The sequence below is a fragment of the Xenopus laevis genome, chromosome 5L (genome assembly GCF_017654675.1).
Source record: "Xenopus laevis strain J_2021 chromosome 5L, Xenopus_laevis_v10.1, whole genome shotgun sequence".
Lineage (NCBI taxonomy): Eukaryota > Metazoa > Chordata > Amphibia > Anura > Pipidae > Xenopus > Xenopus laevis.
The window spans coordinates 44,776,696-44,801,941 of NC_054379.1; the positions used below are offsets into that span (position 1 = coordinate 44,776,696).

Genomic DNA, 25,246 nt, shown 5'->3' on the forward strand with positions numbered 1-25,246 from the left:
TCAAAAGGTCTGACAGCACCAAATGATCACAGTACATGTCCTTGCTGAATACTTAAACTACACATTTGATGTAACTATTATGTATGTGTGTATATACATATATCAGTTATCCAATAAATGGTATCACATTATCACATTTTTTATATGAAATAGGTACATAATTTTAACAAGTATTTTTTAATTGTTTATGGTTTTCAAATCATTAGCCTTGCTATTTTTCCGCTTTTTGGTCAGCAGCTTCATCCCTCTACTATTAATCTTCAATTCTGGCAACCAATTTGCTGAATGGGCAGCTGCTATGATAATCAAACCTAATAAAATATCGATAAAAAGGCAAGCTGGACAGCTGCACAAAAAAATAAATGAATAAAAACCATACCAAAAAAGGACTAATTGCAAACTTATTCTGAAGTCTTAGAATGTGTGAACTACCCAAACCCCCATATCTACTGTAGTTAATCATCATCATTTAAGGCACTGTAGTACAAAATCACCAAAAACAAACATGTTAAGAATTCATTCTTCATGATTTTCACCCTTTCAGTAGTTAGCAGAACAGACAAAAACTGCATCTACTAATCAATAACAAACAAGTTCACCAATGGGGCCCTACAGTAAGGTCCATAAAAAGTTGGACAGAAACTTTTTTTTTTAATTTTGGTTCTGTACATTACCACAATGAATTTTAAATGAAACAACTCAGATGCAGTTGAACTGCAGACTTTCAGCTTTAATTCAGTGGGTTCAACAAAAAAGCACTGGTGAACTCAGCAACGCAAAATGACCTGGACATCCACAGAACACAACAGTGGTGGATGATCACAGAATCATTTCCATGGTGAAGAGAAACCCCTTCACAACAGCCAAACAAGTGAACAACACTCTCCAGGAGGTAGGCGTATCAATATCCAAGTCTACTATAAAGAGAAGACTGCATGAAAGTAAATACAAAGGGTGCACTGCAAGGTGCAAACCACTCATAAGCATCAAGAATAGAAAGGATAGATTGGACTAAAAAAACATCTAAAAAAGCCAGCACAGTTCTGGAAAAACATTCTTTGGACAGATGAAACCAAGATCAACCTGTACCAGAATGATGGCAAGTAAAAAAGTATGGAGAAGGCGTGGAACAGCTCATGATCCAAAGCATACCACATCTCTATAAAACATGGCGGAGGCAGTGTGATGGCTTGGGCGTGCATGGCTGCCAGTGGCACTGGGACAATTAGTGTTTATCAATGATGTGACACAGGACAGAAGCAGCCGAATGAATTCTGAGGTGTGCAGAGACACGGTCTGCTCAAATCCAGCTAAATGCAGTCAAATTGATTGGGAGGCGTTTCATAATACAGATGGACAATGAACCAAAACATACAGCCAAAGCAACTCAGGAGTTTATTAAAGCAAACAAGTGGAATATTCTTGAATGGCCAAGTCAGTCACCTGATCTGAACTCAATTGAGTATGAATTTCACTTGTTGAAGACTAAACTTTGGACAGAAAAGCCCACAAATAAACAGCAACTGAAAGCCGCTGCAGTAAAAACCTGGCAGAGCATTAAAAAAGGAGGAAACCCAGAATCACTAAAAGTACACAATATCAAGGAAACACTAATACCAATCTTTAAGAAAGGATGCTCAAGGGCTAGACCCTGAACGAGATAACACAATCGATGGTATGGATATAACAATAAGAAAAATTAAATATACATTGGATTGATTGTAATCAAATATTCTATATTATTGTACAGTATGCTGGAATTCTCCTAAGTACCAAATACAGAAACCTTGTATGAGAATCGATCAAAGAAGGCATTGACAGAGAGCCAAACCCACCTGGCTTCAGAAGTCCATTGCGGCATGGTAAGTTAGTATTGTCACTACAGACCTCCATATGCGAGTGCTGACCTTGTATATCTGCTTGCAGCTTTGCTACGCAAACAGAGGAGAAGGGGGAAGGAAACAAAATAAATGTAAAGCCAAACAAAAAAAGATGAATAAAAGAACATGTTTAATCACTGGTTCTTGGAGAGATACATGTGCAGGTGTACTACTTCCAGCCAGATGAGAATACTTTTCTCTGCAGCATACAGTACATTATAAACCTTCGTAAATAATAATCTCACCTTTGCTTAGTTCTATGGTTGTAAAACAATGTAAGAGGCTACATTTTAGTTTTCGTTTTTTACATTTCATTGCTAACCACCTTAGGAAATCAGCAAAGTCATACTAAAACATACATTTAGATTATAGATATATTTTATTTATTTAATATATAGATAAACATACACACTGCACCAGATAGTTTCCTATGACTGCTAGACTGCTTTTAGCAAGTTTAACTCATTTTGTAATGGTTTTTGAGACCATGGGTCATTGCTGGTGATGCCCACCATGCATTTCCAAATATATCAACATTTTGTTCCTGCAAACATACCAAAGGGTGCAAATGTCAGGACTACTAGACTAAGTAACAGACAGAACAGGCCTACAAGATGACCAGGATATATAAATGAGAGTAGTATTTATGGGATCGTTTATCCACTGCTTATAGGCTTTCCAAGAGATTTAAATGTGGTTGGAGAAGATGAACTGCTTCCCCTTAAGGGTTAGTTCACACGAGGAGATTCGGGGACATTTTTTTTTTAATTGCCTCGTCTTCTGGGCGACAATCTCCCCCAACTGCCTCCTCGTTTCTTCCCATCCGCTATAATAAACAACTAAAGCACACGCGGTGCTGCGTTTTCAGAAGTAGCCTGAAGTTGCCTCACAAGGAAACTTCGGGCGACTTCTCAAAACTCATCGCCGCATGTGCTTTAGCGCAGGCGACTTTTCATCATAGCGGATGGGATAACACAAGGAGGCAGTTTGGGTAGATTGTCGCCCAGAAGTCGACAAAATATCCTCGAATCTCCTCGTGTGAACTAACCCTTAAGGAATTAAACCTTCTGTTAGAGCTCAGGACAGCACCTATAAACCTTATTTACAAGGGAGATCATCATACAGTGGTAACCCAGTACCTGATATATGATGTGCCTATTGCATACATTAAAAAGACAATTGTCAGGTCTGTCTCTGCTTGAGTGAGCTGATTTGGCTAAGCCACCTCACAAAACAAGCAAAAAGCAATTTTGTTTTTATAAAGCAGGTATCTTTTCACCAACCAATAGGCTTAAAACAGAAAAAAAAATACTGGAAAAATACTGGTGAAGGGACAAGCAACTTATACAGTAAGCACAAAGCAAAGGGAAGATTATCTCACCAAAGCACTAAGCAGTTTGTACTGATAACCCATTTGCTCCCCTAAGCAAAAATCCCTGATGGTTCCAAAGGTTAGCAGTGTGCATCCAGATGTTTAGATATAAACTGCCCGACACTGCAACTCAATTTGCAATGTGTCATGCCTTATATTGCTAGTAAAAAAAAAAAAAGATATTCTATATAAACTGTGCAGATTCTTCTGGAAACCAAGCAAATGTCTATAAACTTACACAGGATTTGACTTTATTTTAATGGGGAGGTAGTCAAAATTTCCACAAAAATTCATTTCCACTGCCTAAATATAAGCTATCTTCAATATAATTCAATAAAAAATTGTGTACCGGCCGGGTTGAGGAATTCATGCTGGCTGAAGTCCGTGTGATTGGAGAGAAGGGGGAACTGGAGTGCAGAAAATCATGATTTTTATGAAAAGGGTAGACAACTTTTATTGACGTATATAGAAGATTGGCTTATATTTAGGCAGGGGACCCTTTAAAGGAATTAAATTTTTTGACTTTACTTCCCTTTTAATATCAGAATATATGCAATGAATCCCATGCATATATAATTTATATAAAATATACACAAAAATCACAACTTTATAAACAATACTTTGTGATTCCATAAGCTAAAAAAGATTCTTATTCTTATTGAATTTTGCGGATGAGGGATCTTTCTGTAATTTGGATTTTCATACATCATGGTGCCGATTCTGCATGAGGCGATGACCAGGAGGAAAGATCCCAAAATCAGAATGTTGGCCTCCTGACATTTTCTTTCTATTACATCACACAGATTATTCTGAGAGTAGTGTAATTTTAAGATGTTTACAAATATTTTCTATTTGTTGCTATGGCATTGTTGTTTTCCCCACATTTATATAACCGCTTCCCTTTTAGCACAGCACTAAGACAGAAAAAGCAATAAGCGGAGTAGCATCTCATTTGAGACACGGTTTTAAATACCGCATGGGCTGCTGAGCCAAAATCCTAGATAAAACTGCGAAGATCAATGACATACAGGGGTGGTTCACCTTTCAATTAACTTTTATGTTAAAGAATGGCAAATTTGAAGAAACTTTTCAAATGGTCTTAATTTTTTTTTATAGTTTTTTAATCGTTTGCCTTTTTCTGACTCTTTCCAGCTTTCAAACAGGGGTCACTGACCCAATCAAAAAAAAAAAACAAATGTTGTGTAAGGCTATACATGTATTGTTATTGCCACTTTTTATTACTCATCATATCCTCTCCTATTCAGTCTCTTATTAAAATTGGTGCATGGTTGCTAGGGTCAGAATTTAACTCCACATCATACTAAAAGTTATTTGAAAGGTGAACATTTCCTTTAAGCACTGAAAAAGATTACTTATTGTGCTCAGAATAGGACAAGTTCTCATTTTATCAGATTCTCCCTATAATATTCAGAATAGCCAGAAAAACGGAAAAATTATTTTTTAGAACAGTGACAAGGATATTTTAAAACCACACACCAGTTCCTTTGAAAGTTTACTAGATTTGCTTGTACTTTACTGTCCATTGACTTTAAATAAATAGTGGCTTATTGTTCACTATTCATTCAAAAGTGTTTCATTTTTCAAATGTAACAGTAAAATATTTAGCCCAACAAATTGCCAAGAACAAATCAAACAGTGAGAGACAAATAGACAGCCTTAGCGTAGGTACAGCTTTTCTTTCTTATTTTCCCTTTTGCATGTATAGAAAGTTATAGTAGGAGACATGAAAAAACGTAGACAAAACAAACAGCAGTTAAAGCAGGTTAGAGAAGGCACATGCTAGCCTAAAAGCAAAACACATGCACAAAAGTCCTCATTTTTTGAAGGGAATTATATTATGAGCATTTTAAAGGGGACTTGCCACCCAGACATTAAAATTTGTATAATAAAAGTACTTTTCAAATTAAAACATGAAACCCAATTTTTTTTTTTTTAAACATCCATATCGGTTATAAACTCATTTAAAAATCTCAGCTGTCAATCATTTATTGCCTGTCCCTCCTCTAGAGGTGGCAGGCACCTTCTTCACAGATTTCAAATGGGGGTCACTGACCTCGTCTAAAAAAACAAATGCTTACAAATTTATTATTATTGCTAATTATTATTATTCATCTTTCTATTCAGACCCTCTCCTGTTCATATTCCAGTCACTTATTCAAATCAATGCATGGTTGCTAGGGTAATTTGGACCTTAGCAACCAGACTGCTGAAACGGCAAATTGAAGAGCTGCTGAATAAAAAGCAAAATAGCTCAAGAACCCCAAATAATAAATATTTAAAACCAATTGCAAATTGGTTTGAATATCACTCTACACCATGCTAAAAGTTGATTTAAAGGTGAATAACCCCTGTAAATACTGCACAGAGAAAAAAATTTCTTTATACATGCCACTATGCTATACAAAGAGAAAAGGAGTACAGGGGGCATAGGAAAGGCACTTGTTCAGTGCAGAGTCTTTTTTTTTTTTGGTGGGGGGCACCAAAAACTGAGCAGGTAGTGTTTTTTCTATGGAAAACAGAAAATGCACACCAAAATATATAATGTAACACACGAGCAATATATTTCAAAACAACTGCTGCATAAATATGTGGTATAAGAGTTTTACTACGAAATGTTCTAATACAAAAGAATCACATGCCTCATCCTATTATACACAGTTTTTCTTATGTACATAGATATCCAGAACACACTGACAACCGGTCTGCTCTCACTAGATGAAAATTAACTTGCTGCAAATTCGTTATGCTTTCGTATGAGCACATCCCAATATTAATGCCCGATGTCGCATATGAGCTTGCGGTTAGTAAAACCTAGCGTATGATTACAGAGTGGAACAGAATGCTTTAGCAGCTGAAGCAATGCTGTGTATGACCAGAAGCATGAAATTATAAATTCAGCACAAAATCGCATGCTCTTTAGTGAATTTACAAGTAGGATGTCTCACTGTCCTCCTGCTGTTCAAATACAGCTGGAGGGCTGTGGGTTGAATAATATCCCTAATTTTGATGGAAGATACAATAGAGCATAAAATGGATAAGCACTGAATCTCAAAGTGGATCAAAGCATTAAAGATCAAAAGCCATGCAGATATAGCAAGATATGTATATGGGAAAAAGAAATGCATACAAAGATTGGTTAGAAAGACTATTTTCTGATTTAAATATGCAAACTAGGATAAAATTTGGGGCACCACTAGTTTTAACATATTTACTTCAAAAATAGCTGGGAACACTTGCTTTCAGCAGGAGACAAGCAACAAAGAGAAAGACATGTTTTTTGCAGAAGGAAAAAAATAAGTATAGTTGAGGAAGCTCACCAACAGACCATGCTCAATGTCCAAAATATAGCTAAAAATCTATTTATGAGAAAGATGTATTAAGGGTAAGGTCACACTGAGCGCTTCGGGGAGATTTAGTCGCCAGGCGACTAATCGCCTCGTCTTTGTGGTGACCAATCTCCCCGAACGCATTCGCTCGCTCTGCGCTGGCTAAAATGAAAAATCGCTGGCTCTAATCACTCGCAGCGATTTGTTTTCTGAAGTCGTCCGAAGTTTCCTCGTGAGGCAACTTCGGAAAATGAATCTCCATGTGATTTGCGCCAGCGATTTTTCATTTTAGCCAGCGCAGAGTGAGGGAAGGCGTTTGGGGAGATTGGTTTGCCGCAAAGACGAGGCGATTAGTCGCCAGGTGACTAAATCTCCCCGAAACGCCCAGTGGGACCTTACCCTAAAGGAGAAGAAAAGGTTAAAACTAAGTAAGCCTTATCAAAAAGATCTATAGAAATATACCAGTAAACCCTCAAAGTAATGCTGCTCGGAGCCCTCTTATCAAAAGAAACACAGCATTTCTTTCCTTCTATTGTGTTCACAGGAGCTTTTGTATCAGACTTCCTTTTTCATCTCAAACTGCCAGAGCACGGCCTTGAGCATGCTCAGTTTGTTCCTTTCTCCCCCTCCCTTCTCCCAGCCGTAATCTGAGCCCAGAGCTATGAGCGAGCAGGGAGAGACTCAGGCAGGAAGTGATGTCACACCAAGCTAATATGGCAGCTGCTAACCTAAACAAACAGAGAGCTGCTTCTAGAGATGTTTACTCAGGTATGGTAAAGCATTCTACTGAATAAACATAGCATTCAAGCTTGCACTATTGTGGCTAACCTACTGGCAATTAACTGACTTGGCAGCTTTCCTTCTCCTTTAAACATCCAATACCTTTAGGGTGCCTGTTCATAAGACAGGTTTACCGAAGTTAAACAGGTAACTAATAACAGCTGTCCGCGTTATGTAACATTCATGGGCTGAAATTGTGCACCACCAAGTTTCCAACTTTATATAATCATAGAGACATAAAAATAATAATGTTTTATACCATTGACAGCTCATTGCAGGTATTTCTGAAATTATATGGCTGGACATTTGTTTGGTTACCATAGCCAACAAAAAAAACTGTTAAAGTTTTATCATTTCTTTGTTATATCTCAGATTTGCATAATTTTGCTACAAACCTAAACATATCATGAGAGGAAAGTAAAATTTAAAACAAGGAGCATGTAAGAACACATGGTGAGATTAATTGAAATGGGCTTTGTTTATTCCCCCATTTGGCATTACAGGTAAGGGACCTGTTATCAAGAATGCTTGGGACCTGGGGTTTTCCAGATAACATCTTTTTGTTATTTGGATCTTCAGACCTTAAGTCTACTAGAAAATTGTGTAAACATTAAATAAAGCCAACAGGCTGGTTTTGCTTCCAATAAGGATTAATTATATCTTAGTTTGGATCAAGTACAAGGTACTGTTTTATTAATATAGAGAAAAAGAAAATCATTTTTAATAATTTGGATTAGTTGGATAAAATGGCATCTATGGGAGACGCCCTTTCTGTAATTTGGATCATTTTGGATCATTCTGGATAATGGAGCCCATACTTGTACAAATGTCCATTACACTGAATATATGGACATTTCTCTTTCTAGAAATTTCCTTCTAAAACAGCATGAATAAAAGTTAACAAAACAATTCTGGGATTTAATATAGAATATCAGGAAAATTCTTATTTATTATATTTACTTATTTTCAACTCACTTACACAGTATGGGAAAAAAGAAACAAACAAGATAATATATTAGTAATATTATTTATATAAAAATGGCCATGACAAGATAATAAAAAAAATGCATGCAAAGTTATTTTTACATTGTAGTTAAAATAAGAAGATTCAAGTTAAAAAATGTATGTGTTACGGATTAGTATGATTTTAAAAGAAGCAAGCTTTGAAACTTTGAATACCAAGTGCATGAGGGTCCAAAATTGTAAAAATAGAATCTATGTCAGATCAGCACACAGATCATCTTGCCTCTAGGTCATTTGAGAATTAAATCTAATTCTTTGTATGTTAAAGAGAAAAAAGCTGAATAAGAAGCTGCTGAATACGCAAATAAAGCCTAGTTTATTTTTTAAACAGATTACTCTATATACAATGTATTTTGACTAGTCTATGAAACAACTTCCTGCAGTTATAAGATGTGACAAAAATTAAGACTGGCCAAAACAAAAAAAAAAACTCTCAGGTTACTAAAGTATTTTTTACATTAAGGGGATTAAAGATAAATTGGTGCTCCTTGAACATGACAAAATATTATATTATTATTATTATATTATTAAAATATATATGACTAAATATTATCTTAGAAATGCTATTATAACTATAGTAAAAGCAACAAAGTGTCTTAAAGGTATACCTAATAGCTGTAAGCGATCCTTTGCCATTATTAAGTTTGTTGACATTTTAGCTTGTAAACGTCGGGCTCTGTCATATTGCTCACCTATAGAAGAAGAATAAAATAAAATGATTAATGCTGCCAAAAATCTAGCAGATTACTTAAATACCAAGAAGATACAGTTGGAAAGGAGAATATGTCATTTTCTCTCTCACCTACCTAATAAACTGCCTTGTGAAGCAATTTGATAAATCAGTCTGTATTTCTCCGATCTTTGAATTTATTTAATAATAATTGATAATATAGAGGTACAGAAACATCTACTAGAAAATAATGTAAACATTAAATAACCCAAATAGGCTGGTTTTGCTTCCAATAAGGGTTAATTATATGTTAGTTTGGATAAAGTACAATGTACTGTTTTATTATTACAGGTAAAAAGGAAAACATTTTTAAAGATTTGGATTATTTGGTTAAAAGCAGTCTATGGGAGATAGCCTTTCCGTAATTCGGAACTTTCTGGATAAGAGGTTTCCGGAAAACGGATCCCATACCTGTACTGCCAAAATTATTTTTTTACTAAACAATATAAGTGATGTGCAAAAAATTTATTGTAAGGAATGGCAGCTTCCAAAGTGCTAGGTCCAAACAGAAGGTGACGAACATTTATCGACATGCTGCTATTTGTCATGGGAATCATTCCAGTTTTCAATACTAGGAAGGTTAATTGCTTTTTCGACTTAATTTCCATTACTACTGTATGTCAACAGCTACATTGCACTATTTCATACATTTCCCTGATGGATGTAAAATAGGCACTTCCACTGTAGACATAACTTGCATCCAAACCCTAAACATTAGCACTAAAAATGTTGCTTACCTTTACCAGTTATAGATACAGCTATTCCTTTCTCCAGCTCCTCAATACCCTTCTTATACCACCGAATGGCTTGCTCCTTTTGATCTTAAAAAAAAAAAAAATAAGGAGAATGCATATTATTTAAAGGACCAGTAACATTAAAAAGTGAAAATGTAAGCTTGCATCTGTTCATTCAGCACCTACAAATAGATTTTTTTTTTGCAACAAATATCTAATTTTATTTGAGAGATTTTCTGTCTGTAGTCGTGTAGATAAATGGCATTGGAACTGTTTAAAGGAGAACTAAAGTTTAACATAGAATTAGGGTAGAAATGCTGCACATACTGTTTTGGGGTTCTGTACCTGCCCAATGCCACCATAATATGTGCCTTTAGTGATGTCCCCAGTAGCTCCCCATCTCATTCCATGCAGATTCACTGCACATGCTATGTGCTGCTATTATTTACTTGAGCTTTGGGAAATATGCCGTGTATATAGAATATAATTATCACAATATAAGGCTGATTAGTTAAGAATTCAGATCATTACATGGCAGCTCTAAAACCAGTGCAATTTGCATCAGAATGTAATCATCAGCTGTAGCATCAGTTTCTGTGACATGTGAACCTCATTTTCTGCTTAGCAGCACATTATATTTACCATAATGTGTCTAAAATACTTCAATTTTGTAATGTTAATGGTCCTTTAACAGTAAACATGAGCTTATCTTTTATTATTGTTCACACTCATACAAACTGCTGAAGGGGCACTCGCATTGTGTCACTGTATGAAGCTCATCTTAAAGCCCGAATACACTGGCCGATAAAAGCTGACCGTGTTTGGCCTGTGTGTGGGACGATCTGACTGGTGTCTCTGATCAATATCTGGTCGAAAGTCGGGCGGATTAGGCAGGGTAGAAAATCCTGTTGGATCGCGACAGCATGTTCGTTGAAGCGGTCCCACAATCCGACCGCCCGTATTGCCTCCATTCTGATCCGATAGGATCAGCTCAATATTACCCACCTCAATGTGGGCATATCGGGGAGAGATCTGCTAGTTTTGGAGACATTGTTTTAAAGAAATACAAATATAATGCAGTGTTGCCCAGCACTGGTAAAACTGGTGTGTTTTCTTCAAAAACACTATTATTGTTTATATAAACAAGCTGCTGTGTAGCAAACATGTTTATTTCATGTTTAACCCTTTAAGTGCCAGCAGAATTTCACATTTTGGTTACGCGAAATGCCAGCCGTTTTTGAAACATTTTGTGCTCTCTCACTTTAGGGGCATTTTCTGAGGGGAAACCTATAGTTTACCTAGGAAAACTATACATTGTTTTTTTCGGTAGAAACTGAGCTTTCTAAATCTGCCGGAGTTTTCATGTATTTCCACCTGTGCAAAAAAATTTATAGTGCTAAATACCAAAAAAAAATGAAAAATTACCATTTTTCATCGTATATCAATTTATACCAGAAAAATATTTCATTTTAGGGATGATAATCCAACTGATTTGGAAAGCCTTATGTCTCTCGAACGTGCCAATACCAGATATGTATAGTTTTAGGGAGATTTAGGATTTCTGTACAGCAAAAACTCCCGGCAGTATATTACCAAATTTTGAAAGCACTAAGGCAGAAAACGGCATGCTTTAGATTCCAAGGCAAAAAATCCTGAAACCGTAGGTTTACCCCAGAAAACCATACATTTTTGAAAAGTACACATTCTGCCGATTACAAAATGGGTAACTATGTCTCTCTACTCCCAACTACCAAACATAAAAGCTTGTCTGAAAATAGCGGTTTTTCAAAAAAAAATTCAAAATTCTGAAAAATCATTTCAAAGGTTTTATTTTGCTGCTCCGCATATCCCAAACTATATTAGGTACCAAGAAAAAGCACCTGAAATATGATTGCCAGGGGTCCACTGAACAGTTTGATACCCATTATGCATAGGTTTACCAAAGTATCTGGCATTTAGAGACACCAATATGAAGTTAGCACATCCAAATTGATCAGGACTTTACTTCAGCTACTGAGAAATCAACACATTGACTGCATTTTTTGTGGGGTAAAAACACAGAAATATATGTTTACCCCCCAAACCCATATATTTTTGGAAAGTACACATTCTACTGAATCTAAAATGGGTACCCATGCCTTTCTGCTCCAAACTACTGAGTCGCAAGGCTTTCCCAAAATTGTCGGTTTTGGTGAAATATCTGAAAATTGCCTCAAACCTTCAACTTCCCAGCACCATATCGCCCATGTATCATTACGTACTAAGAAAAAGCACCCTAAATATGATTGCCAGGGTTCCTCTGAACATTTTGGTGGTCATTGTTCATAAGTTTACCAAAGTATCTGGCATTTAGAGGCCCCAAAATGAAGTTAGCGCATACAAACAGTCCCGTGGGTAACTTCAGCTAATGAAAGATCAACACATTGACTGCATTTTTGTGGGGTAAAAACACAGAAATATATGTTTACCCCCCAAAACCCATATATTTTTGGAAAGTACACATTCTACCGAATCTAAAATGGGTACCCATGCCTTTCTGCTCCAAACTACTGAGTCGCAAGGCTTTCCCAAAATTGTCGGTTTTGGTGAAATATCTGAAAATTGCCTCAAAGCTTCAACTTCCCAGCACCATATCACCCATGTATCGTTACGCACCAAGAAAAAGCACCCTAAATATGATTGCCAGGGTTCCTCCAAACAATTTGGTGGCCATTGTTCATAGGTTTACCAAAGTATCTGGCATTTAGAGGCCTCAAAATGAAGTTAGCGTATACAAATAGTCCTGTGGGTAACTTCATCTAATGAAAAATCAACACATTGACTGCATTTTTGTGGGGTAAAAACACAGAAATATATGTTTACCCCCCAAACCCATATATTTTTGGAAAGTACACATTCTACTGAATCTAAAATGGGTACCCATGCCTTTCTGCTCCAAACTACTGAGTCGCAAGGCTTTCCCAAAGTTGTCGGTTTTGGTGAAATATCTGAAAATTGCCTCAAAGCTTCAACTTCCCAGCACCATATCACCCATGTGTCATTACGTACTAAGAAAAAGCACCCTAAATATGATTGCCAGGGTTCCTCTGAACATTTTGATGGCCATTGTTCATAAGTTTACCAAAGTATCTGGCATTTAGAGGCCCCAAAATGAAGTTAGCGCATACAAACAGTCCCGTGGGTAACTTCATCTAATGAAAAATCAACACATTGACTGCATTTTTGTGGGGTAAAAACACAGAAATATATGTTTACCCCCCAAACCCATATATTTTTGGAAAGTACACATTCTACTGAATCTAAAATGGGTACCCATGCCTTTCTGCTCCAAACTACTGAGTCGCAAGGCTTTCCCAAAGTTGTCGGTTTTGGTGAAATATCTGAAAATTGCCTCAAAGCTTCAACTTCCCAGCACCATATCACCCATGTGTCATTACGTACTAAGAAAAAGCACCCTAAATATGATTGCCAGGGTTCCTCTGAACATTTTGGTGGCCATTGTTCATAAGTTTACCAAAGTATCTGGCATTTAGAGGCCCCAAAATGAAGTTAGCGCATACAAACAGTCCCGTGGGTAACTTCAGCTAATGAAAAATCAACACATTGACTGCATTTTTGTGGGGTAAAAACACAGAAATATATGTTTACCCCCCAAACCCATACATTTTTGGAAAGTACACATTCTACAGAATCTAAAATGGGTACCCATGCCTTTCTGCTCCAAACTACTGAGTCGCAAGGCTTTCCCACATTTGTCGGTTTTGGTGAAATATATGAAAATTGCCTCAAAGCTTCAACTTCCCAGCACCATATCACCCATGTATCGTTATGCACCAAGAAAAAGCACCCTAAATATGATTGCCAGGGTTCCTCCGAACAGTTTGGTGGCCATTGTTCATAGGTTTACCAAAGTATCTGGCATTTAGAGGCCCCAAAATGAAGTTAGCGCATACAAATAGTCCTGTGGGTAACTTCAGCTAATGAAAGATCAACACATTGACTGCATTTTGTGGGGTAAAAACACAGAAATATATGTTTACCCCCCAAACCCATACATTTTTGGAAAGTACACATTCTACAGAATCTAAAATGGGTACCCATGCCTTATTGCTCCAAACTACCGAGTCGCAAGGCTTTCCCAAAGTTGCCGGTTTTGGTGAAATATCTGAAAATTGCCTCAAAGCTTCAACTTCCCAGCACCATATCACCCATGTGTCATTACGTACTAAGAAAAGCACCCTAAATATGATTGCCAGGGTTCCTCTGAACATTTTGGTGGCCATTGTTCATAAGTTTACCAAAGTATCTGGCATTTAGAGGCCCCAAAATGAAGTTAGCGCATACAAACAGTCCCGTGGGTAACTTCAGCTAATGAAAAATCAACACATTGACTGCATTTTTGCGGGGTAAAAACACAGAAATATATGTTTACCCCCCAAACCCATATATTTTTGGAAAGTACACATTCTACGGAATCTAAAATGGGTACCCATGCCTTTCTGCTCCAAACTACTGAGTCGCAAGGCTTTGCCAAATTTGGCGGTTTTGGTGAAATATCTGGAAATTGCCTCAAAGCTTCAACTTTCCAGCATCGTATTGTCCATGTATCATTACCAGCATAAAGCATCCTAAATATAAACATAGGGGTCTACTAAACAGTTTGATGCCCAATATGCATAGATATACCAAACTATGTGGCGCACAGAGACCCCCAAATGACAATATGTATAGACATTTTCACGGCTGACGCGCTGGCTGCTGCAATATAACCACTCGGTGTGTGTATTATGCGACATTAGACCACCTAACAGTACAGAGACCCCAGAAAACCATATATTTTCAGAAAGTACAGATTCTGACGAATCTAATATGGGTAAATAAGTGTTTCTACTGCAAACTGCCAAACTGAAAAGCAATGCTGAACATAACGGTTTTTATCAAATTTCTGAAAATCGTCACAAAGCTTGAATTTTACCCCATTATATGCCCCACATTTCGTAACTTATCAGCATAAAACATCCTAAATATGAACGCCAGGGGTCTACTAAACACTTTGATGCCCAATATGCATAGATATACCAAACTATGTGGCGCACAGAGACCACCAAATGACAATAGTGTATATACATTTTCACGGCTGACGCGCGCTGGCTGCTGCAATATGAGCACCTGGTGTGTGTAATATGCGACATTAGACCCCCCTAACAGTACAGAGACCCCAGAAAACCATATATTTTCAGAAAGTACACATTCTGACGAATCCAATATGGGTAAATATGTGTTCCTACTGCAAACTGCCAAACTGCAAAGCAATGCTGAACGTAACGGTTTTTATCAAATTTCTGAAAATCGTCACAAAGCTTGAATTTTACCCCATTATATGCCCCACATTTCGTAACTTATCAGCATAAAACATCCCAAATATGAACGCCAGGGGTCTACTGAACACTTTGATGCCCAGTATGCATAGATATACCAAACTATGTGGCGCACAGAGACCCCCAAATGACAATAGTGTATATACATTTTCACGGCTGACGCACTGGCAGCTGCAATATAAGCACCTGGTGTGTGTATTATGCGACATTAGACCCCCCTAACAGTACAGAGACCCCAGAAAACCATATATTTTCAGAAAGTACACATTCTGACGAATCCAATATGGGTAAATAAGTGTTTCTACTGCAAACTGCCAAACTGCAAAGCAATGCTGAACATAACGGTTTTTATCAAATTTCTGAAAATTGTCAGAAAGCTTGAATTTTACCCCATTATATGCCACACATTTCGTAACGTATCAGCATAAAACATCCTAAATATGAACGCCAGGGGTCTACTGAACACTTTGATGCCCAATTTGCATAGATATACTAAACTATGTGGCGCACAGAGACCCCCAAATGACAATAGTGTATATACATTTTCACGGCTGACGCGCTGGCTGCTGCAATATGAGCACCTGGTGTGTGTATTATGCGAGATTAGACCCCCCTAAAAGTACAGAGACCCCAGAAAACCATATATTTTCAGAAAGTACACATTCTGACGAATCCAATATGGGTAAATAAGTGTTTCTACTGCAAACTGCCAGACTGCAAATCAATGCTGAACGTAACCGTTTTTATCAAATTTCTGAAAATCGTCACAAAGCTTGAATTTTACCCCATTATATGCCCCACATTTCGTAACTTATCAGCATAAAACATCCTAAATATGAACGCCAGGGGTCTACTGAACACTTTGATGCCCAATATGCATAGATATACCAAACTATGTGGCGCACAGAGACCCCCAAATGACAATAGTGTATATACATTTTCACAGCTGACGCGCTGGCTGCTGCAATATAAGCACCTGGTGTGTGTATTATGCGACATTAGACCCCCCTAACAGTACAAAGACCCCAGAAAACCATATATTTTCAGAAAGTACACATTCTGACGAATCCAATATGGGTAAATAAGTGTTTCTACTGCAAACTGCCAAACTGCAAAGCAATGCTGAACATAACGGTTTTTATCAAATTTCTGAAAATTGTCAGAAAGCTTGAATTTTACCCCATTATATGCCACACATTTCGTAACGTATCAGCATAAAACATCCTAAATATGAACGCCAGGGGTCTACTGAACACTTTGATGCCCAATTTGCATAGATATACTAAACTATGTGGCGCACAGAGACCCCCAAATGACAATAGTGTATATACATTTTCACGGCTGACGCGCTGGCTGCTGCAATATGAGCACCTGGTGTGTGTATTATGCGACATTAGACCCCCCTAAAAGTACAGAGACCCCAGAAAACCATATATTTTCAGAAAGTACACATTCTGACGAATCCAATATGGGTAAATAAGTGTTTCTACTGCAAACTGCCAGACTGCAAATCAATGCTGAACGTAACCGTTTTTATCAAATTTCTGAAAATCGTCACAAAGCTTGAATTTTACCCCATTATATGCCCCACATTTCGTAACTTATCAGCATAAAACATCCTAAATATGAACGCCAGGGGTCTACTGAACACTTTGATGCCCAATATGCATAGATATACCAAACTATGTGGCGCACAGAGACCCCCAAATGACAATAGTGTATATACATTTTCACAGCTGACGCGCTGGCTGCTGCAATATAAGCACCTGGTGTGTGTATTATGCGACATTAGACCCCCCTAACAGTACAGAGACCCCAGAAAACCATATATTTTCAGAAAGTACACATTCTGACGAATCCAATATGGGTAAATAAGTGTTTCTACTGCAAACTGCCAAACTGCAAAGCAATGCTGAACATAACGGTTTTTATCAAATTTCTGAAAATTGTCAGAAAGCTTGAATTTTACCCCATTATATGCCCCACATTTTGTAACGTATCAGCATAAAACATCCTAAATATGAACGCCAGAGGTCTACTGAACACTTTGATGCCCAAAATGCATAGATATACCAAACTATGTGGCGCACAGAGACCCCCAAATGGATATATAGTAGATAAAATTTACAAGGCAAAACAAAATAAGGCAGTAAAGGGTGAAATGCAAAAAAATCCAATAAAACCACAAAAATCAATGTTTTTTTTCCAGACTAGTGTTATCGGCTGTCAGAATCACAGTTTGAATATTTTAGATGGGCCAAACAGGTTATACGGCTAGAAACAAGTGAACACAATATATGCAGAGCTGAAAATGCAATAAAATGGCTAAAAATTCAATAAAATGGCTAAAAATGCACCAAAATACCCAAAATTGCAATATAATCACCGAAATAACATACAAAAGGTATTGCACAGTACGGTTAGCGAATACGCTATGCGTAATGGCAATAAAACATTTTTTTCAGCCAAAAAAAGAAACGATGCGATAAGAAAAAAAAAAAAAAGGCCACAATGCCATGTATGTGCGTGTGCGTGTGTACAAATGGTAAATTACATGTTATGTGCGCGTGTGTGCGTGTGCACGTGTGTGTAAGTGCAGTGAGTGTAAGTGACCCCCCCAATCCCCAAAAATGTATGTGTAAGTGTGTGTAAGTGTGAATCTAAGTGTGTATTACTGTAATAAGTGTGTGTTGGTGTGTTTGTGTGTGTAATTGTTGCACTAACCTGAAAAAATCGCTGGAGACTGTTGCAGGCGATCAGGAAGAGCCCCTGGAAGACATCTGCCTCGTGGTTCCTGTCTGTGTGCTGTGGGGGCGGAGATCGACGATCCGGTGCAGGCTGCAGCAGCAGGACACGTAAGTAACACGTGCCTGCTGCTGTTTTTGGGCCCCTGGGCGATCGCGCCCCAGGGGCCACTCGATCCCCTGCTCTGCTCGTTGCCTAGGGGCAGGGGATCGAGCAGGAACGGAGCGAGCGGCTCTAACAGCCGCTCCTCCGCTCCTGAAACAGGAAATGCTGCAGAACGTAGAATCTACGTTCTGTGGCATTTCAAGTACCTTTGCCACAGAACGTAGATTCTACGATCTGTGGCATTTAAAAGGTTAAATGATTTTTTTTGTGTACTTAAGGTACAAATTACAGAAAGATGCCTATCTGGAAAACCCCAAATCCAGAGCATTCTGGATAACATGTCCCACACCTGTATTATATATCTCCAGAACTACATTTGTAAAAGCTAACAAATACATGTAGGTTCAATTGCACTTCTTTAACATCTGTTATCTTAGTTCTTCCTGGCCGTGTCATATATATTGTGCAGTACAACAATGGAGGGAATGAATTGGGGAAAAAAAACAGATCAGCATCTCATGGGCCTAGGCAGCAAGAGGCTCCAGGCACACTGCTCTAGCCATATACTGAGCCAATGTGTTGTGACAAGGCAGTCATGTGTAACTATCTCTATTTAAGAATTCACAGCATTATAAGGCTCAGGGTAACCCAAAAGAATAAAAAATAAATAAATAAAAAGAACTAAAATATGCATAAAAAGACAAATAACTACAATGTACAAGTTCAGTCTTACTTAGGGCCTATTTATCATGCTGTGTAAAACATTGGAGAAAAACATCACCGGTGGATGTTGCCCATAGCACCCAATCAGATGTTTGCTTTTTTTCCCCCCTAACTTGTAGGTTACTGCTGAAATTTAATTGCAAAAGAATAAAAGATACAGGTTACTTAGCAGATAACAGATAAGCTCTGTAATAGAATACAATGGTCATAGTATATTATATATACACAATAGTGTAAAACAGCCATTTTATGTATATGTACTTTACAAACAAATACTATAAGCTCGAATTGAAAATTAGAGTTTTTTTTTTAAAAAAATTCAAATTCGATTTTCAAGATTTATCATACTCTGGCCCTTTAAGAACTCAAATTCGACTATTCGCCACCTAAAACCTGCAGATCGTTTGCAGCCTTCCTGACATTCAAGTTTTTTTTGGGGAAAAAAGTTGAATTGAGTTTTTAAAATTCAAATCTAATTCGAATCAGTTTTCGGTTCAGTTACATTCATCCGAGTTTAAATAAAAAAAAAAAAATTGAAATTTATTTAAAAAAATCTAATTTTTTAGACATTTTTTACTTAGTAGACTCCTATGCAATGTGTACAATGATATGAAAGGCTTAATGTGGCCTTTATAAAAAATAAAAGTTTGAATTCATACAACCCCCGCCACCCATAACCGACAGGTTATTCTTCTTAGGATTCCTTAAACAGAATATGTTTATTTTTATGAATGGTAGCTCACAGTGCTTGTCACAGTACTAAGAAGACAAACATGACCTACGTCATTGGAGCTTCATTCATAAAGAGCCTTAATCCAAACATATATTTACTTACATAAAACTGCTGTAAAATGAAACCTGTACACTGCATCAAAATGTTGCTTTTATTGTTCTAGTGGTAAACCCTTGTTGATAGAGGAGTCCCATTTGCTTAATTCCCAAAACCTTATTTTAGAGAAATCTATGTGAAGCAAACTAGTCACTTTATACCCATAGGGGGTTATTTATTAAACTCAAATTCATCTGTTTTTTATGGAATCAAAGTAGACCAAACGAATTGAACTCATTTATCAATAATTTTTCTCAAAAAATTGGAGAAAAAAAAAAGTAAAAAAAAAGCAACAAAATCGAGTGTCAATTTGTACCTTACGATGAATGCTCCGCGAAATCCACTTTATGGCATTATTACTGCGAAAACTCGGGTTATCAGACAAAACCCTCGACTTTATAGGATTATCCAGCGCAGATAACGCAGTCAAGGACATCTGCCATTGTCTTCTACACAACCTCGACAGGTTTGAGATATTGAGTATTTTCAGATGGATTTTTAGCAGCTTTGGGCTATAATAAATCTCTAAAAATGTAAGTTTTTTTTTTCCCATGAATAAATAATGTTTTCCCTTTAAAAACCTCAACCAGATAAATTCAGATTTATTAAATGGGCCCCAAAATACCTGTAAAATCTTTTCTCTCCTAAACATCCTCCTTATGTAATCGGCAAGTGAGAGACGACCACTTTTCTCTGCCTGCTTAGGAAACGCAGGCTGAGAAAAGTGCTTGATCCGTCCTGTGTTACTCTGTTCTTAAAGGGATACCGTCATTGAAAAAAAAAAAAGTTTTTTTTCAAAACGTATCAGTTAATAGTGCTGCTCCAGCAGAATTCTGCACTAAAATCCATTTCTCAAAAGATTTTTTTAGATTTCATTTTGAAATCTGGCATGGGGCTAGACATATTGTCAGTTTCCCAGCTGCCCCAGTCATGTGACTTGTGCTCTGATAAACTTCAGTCGCTCTTTACTGCAAGTTGGAGTGATATCACCCCCCCAGCTGCATAACAACAGAACAATGGAAAGGTAACCAGATAGCAGCTCCCTTAAGATCCCCATAGTCGCAAAGATTTTTCTTTCTTCTAAATTATCGTGAAGTTAGTGGGATTCGAACGATCATACATCTTACGATTTTTCGGCCGACATCTGTCAGAAAATTGATTGGCCAGGTTAAAAAATCTTTATCGGTCCCAGTGCAATCTATCTATGTTTGCAGGGCCAAGCAGGCAGCTACCCTTTGTTTTCCTGGCAAATTGGTCTTTTTAGTTGATCATACAATTGTTCCGAGATAATCGTGGTCTCACGATGACGATCAGATCTTTTATATGGTAGAGTGAATTATTAGCAGTGTAAACAGTGTCATTTAGAAATAAAAACTACACCATAAAAATTATGACAGAATCCCTTTAAGACCCCACTGGCAGCATTAAAGCATTAAATTGATTGATTGGTTTTCTTATGTGTAAGCCATGCAGTTAATAGGTTACATGTTGTTCCCAGGGGTATTTCAGAGCATTCAACATCTGCTGCACTTAAACAGGAAAGCTCACAAAAAATATAATTACTCATCAATAAATAGCTTTTTGTATTTTAGGCCATTGCCACACAGGGCTGAAACTCGGTCTGCCCCTTACCTTGCTTGCACCCAGATCCACTGGGTCGGCCTGGGTGCAGGCACATGCAGCAGATTTTGGTGACAAAATTAGCCTAACATTAGCCCAACAGTATGGTCTCATGCAGCATAGTCCATGCAGCATAGTCCACTAAAGCCCCAGCCAAACGCTATATATTTTCTAAAGTTCCTTATGAATTGCATCATGTGAGATCCAATGACAACAAAATGACATAGGGCATACTGAGAATTGCCTCTGCTAAAATATATTATGCAATTGCTCAAAAATGCATTTAAAGGCAAGTTCATTTCTGGTGTTTTAGGTGATTAGAAGTGTTTTGTTGGCCTAGCATTCCTTTTCAAGTGGTGGATGGCAAATCGAATTGAATCAAAAGTCCCCCCAGGGCATGTGATTATTGTTTCAAAATGCAGCACTCGCCATTTTGTTATATTTTCTGCATGAAACTGGACTTACAGGTAGAGTCCTGCACGGGTCCATTTTTTGGGACCCGTACCTGACCCGTACCCGCATTCTTAACCGCTTGGAATCGCTACCCGACCCTACCCATGACCATGAAGAATCAGGAAGTGCAGTCATTGTAAACCGGTAGTGACATCATCGGAAGTAGCCGTGACCAGAAAAAATGAGTAAATATCGCTACTGAGAAGACCCGCGACCCGCAAATCCGCAGAACTGCCGACCTGTGTCTTTACCCGCACCCAGAACTTCTCCCCTCAACCTGCAAGGTACCGCAGGTACCCGACCCGCTGCAGGACTCTACTTACAGGTACTATTAAGTCTAAGTTAATGGGGGGGGGTGTGTGTGGACAGTTCGGAGCCTTTTGTCTCCCGCATAGAGAGAGTCACAAACTACTCTAAATGTGATCATTAAACGGGACCGGTTACCCAGACAAAAATGCTATATAATAAAAGTCCAATTATAATTAAACATGAAATCCATTTGTTCCTTAAACATCCATACCCGTTAGAAAATGATTTAACAATATCAGCATTCCAGCTGTCAATAATATATTGCCTTTCATATCTATATGCCACAAGCATAACATTCACTTTACATGGTAGGGCCGTACTGCTGTTCCCCAATGATCGACAACAGGAATTGATGAAGAAGAGCTGCAGCATCTCTTACACTTCCTCATCTGCCAGTACGTCATACACTGACAGATATGGTGCATCGGCACGTGAAGAATAATCCATCATGGCCAATCCCTAGACAGACGGATATCCACAGAATATGGATATTGATTGGGACAGGCAAGATGTATGAAACTATTTTACTGGTACACCTATGGCCTAATGTCCTGTCAATTTGCACAACAGTCATGTTCTAGCACAGTGATCCCCAACCAGTAGTTCATGAGCAACATGTTGCTCTCCAACCCCTTGGATGTTGCTCCCAGTGGCCTCAAAGCAAATGATTATTTTTGAATCCCTGGCATGGAGGCAAATTTTGGTTGTATAAAAACCAAACAGAGCCTCAGTGTAGGTTTACAATCCACATAGGGGCTACCAAATGGCCAATCACAGCACTTTTTGGCACCCCATAATATTTTTTTCATGCTAGCGTTGCTCCTCAACTCTTTTTCCTTCTGAATGTTGCTCACGGGTTCAAAAGGTTGGGGATCCCTGTTCTAGGACCTGCCTTTCATGCTGCTATTGGGCAGGCTGACATAGCTGATACATAAGGTTGAGGCCTGTCCAATCAAAAACTACAAAAGCGACTGTAGTACCAAATTCTTGCTTTGATTGGTAGATGTTCCTGAATGGGCTCTACTGCCCCACCAGAGAACAAAAGGTTCTATAGCACCTACTGCCCCACCAGAATACAATAGGGTGTGAAGTCTATATTGCCCCCCCCCAGTACAAAGGGTTCTAGACAAGTCTGGACTGAGATTCAAAATAGGCCCTGGCATTAGGGTTGCCATCTTTGCGGGCGGCTAAACCCAAACACGGGGGGCGGGGCAGATAACATTTGGGGTGGTGTCATCATGTAGGAACAGGCATGATGACATCAGAGGTGGGCACAATGATGTCGGTGAAGTTATGACACCAGGGCAAGGTTATTGCATCACTTAGATACCACCGGCTAGATTTCTATCCAGTATTCTCAACGTTATAAAGTATTGATGCCCAGTTCCAAACCACACAGGTGGCAACCCTTTCTCTAGCTATACTGTGCTTGATGATTAAGCCCACTCCGTTAATTACAAGTATGAGATCTATTATACAGAAATCAGTTATCCAGAAAGCTCTGAAATACAGCAATGTTAATTTAGAAAAAAACCACTTATCTTTGATTGATTAGCTTTTTTTTTTTGCATCTGTAATAATAAGAAATGAACTGTACTTGATAGTAACTAAGCCATGTTGAGGTGAGTATTTAAATGCTTTTCATGTATTGGCCAGATTATTGTATTTGGTTTTGTAAGGCTGAAAACCAAACAGAAAGTTCAGACCAGAACAGGCCTTACAAAAACAGGACAGATGGCAACCCTACCTGACATTTCAGGTACACAGAGGCCCAAACAGACAACACAGCAGCCCAATATATAGTGACTGTCTATGGTAACTTACAGCAGCCCCTCACAGAACTAGCAGTATTATTGCCCCATAGGTAGTGCATCTTATACTGCCCCCTGGAGTACAAGAGGTGGTACAGCAGCTACGTGTGATGACGTAAGTACAGGTGTCTCAGTACAAGTGACATTAGCTGATGACAGATATATGACAGGCAGAGCCAATAGCGACTAACAGTAGAAGTGAGCCCAATAATAAAACATGCAGAATACTCACCTTTCTCCTCCTCGTCGACGCGCAGGGCCATGGAGATGTAGTGGAAGGCCTGCTGATGATAGTTCCTCACCACCTCGGGCTCCTGAGGCCTGTCCTGAGCCGCCGCACTCCTTTTTTCCGCCATGACCCTGCAGGACAGCCGCTCACAACACCAGACGAACAGCAGCCCGAGCTGGAAGGCCAGGAAGCGCAGCAGGGAGAAAGCGGCGAGCAGCGGGTACGAGAACAGATGAAGGTTCCGCGTATGCAGCGAGGGCGGGGCGAGCAGGACCTGGGTCTCTGCTGGAGGGGGAGGTGTCGGCGGGCCGGGACCAGTCTCCGCCGCTCGGGTCACCGGTTTCTTCTTGTCGCTTCTTCCGCCTGGAGAATTCATTCACGGGGCCCACAGCCATAACACCGGGAACAGTGAGCTGCAACTCCGCCCACCTCCCCGGAGTGACATGGTGCCTACAAAAGACCACGCCCACTTCGGATAATCCCGCCCACTTGTGTTTGGCAGATTGGAGCCGCTGGACAGCAGGTTGTCGTCGTACAGTTCCCCAAGATGATCCTGAAAACTTGTAGTTCAACTATGTCATATAACAAGGCTACTCACTAGCCAGCAGAGCGTTACGTGACATTTCTGGGCGTGACTGCTGCTGTAAAATATTTACTATGTGTCTTGTCACTTGTCTTGGCTGCAGCTTTTAGTTCATATGACAGTGAGATTCAAAATAGGCCCTGGCATCTCAGCTATACAGAGGCCCAAACAGCACATCACCAGCCCAATAAATAGTGACTGTCCATGTCAATTTACAGCAGCCCCTCTGGCATTTGCCAGAACCCACAGATTGCCAGTCCGGGTGTGTGACATGGAGGAAGCCACAGTTATACACAAACCTTGTTTTTGCATTCTCAAATCCACTGCATTTCATGGCACAGAAAGACAAATGATGGCTGTGTGTCTCTGGAGATTGCCAGCTGCTTGTGAGAAAAGGCCATTGAATTATTGATTGGCGACCCCTGCAGTTTGTCATGTGACTGGCTGCATGTCAGTTGGGTTTCTTTGTCAATTGCGAGCAATAGCTTCACCTTGTTTTATCTAGTATCATTTAATTGGGTCACTCGGTGCGACTTCAATACACGCGAGGTGCCAGAAACTATTGTTTTTCTCATGTCGATTTGCAAGTTTAGTA

General features: G+C 38.7%; 1 protein-coding gene across 2 annotated transcripts in view; it reads right to left on the reverse strand.

Moving 5' to 3' along the window:
• The window catches only part of spast.L (spastin L homeolog), a 47,478-nt gene extending 22,952 nt beyond the window's left edge, over positions 1-24,526 (reverse strand). The window contains exons 1-4 of one of the 2 annotated variants that reach the window (XM_018262977.2): positions 24,072-24,525; positions 9,870-9,953; positions 9,011-9,094; positions 1,836-1,931 (exon numbers count right to left, since the gene is read on the reverse strand). In XM_018262977.2, coding sequence (XP_018118466.1) covers positions 1,836-1,931; positions 9,011-9,094; positions 9,870-9,953; positions 24,072-24,444 — 637 coding nt within the window. In that variant the 5' untranslated portion in view covers positions 24,445-24,525. Of the gene's footprint in view, positions 1-1,835; positions 1,932-9,010; positions 9,095-9,869; positions 9,954-24,071 lie in introns of both variants that reach the window. The other variant, XM_018262978.2, reaches the window with a different exon arrangement.
• Positions 24,527-25,246: the final 720 nt, after the last annotated feature.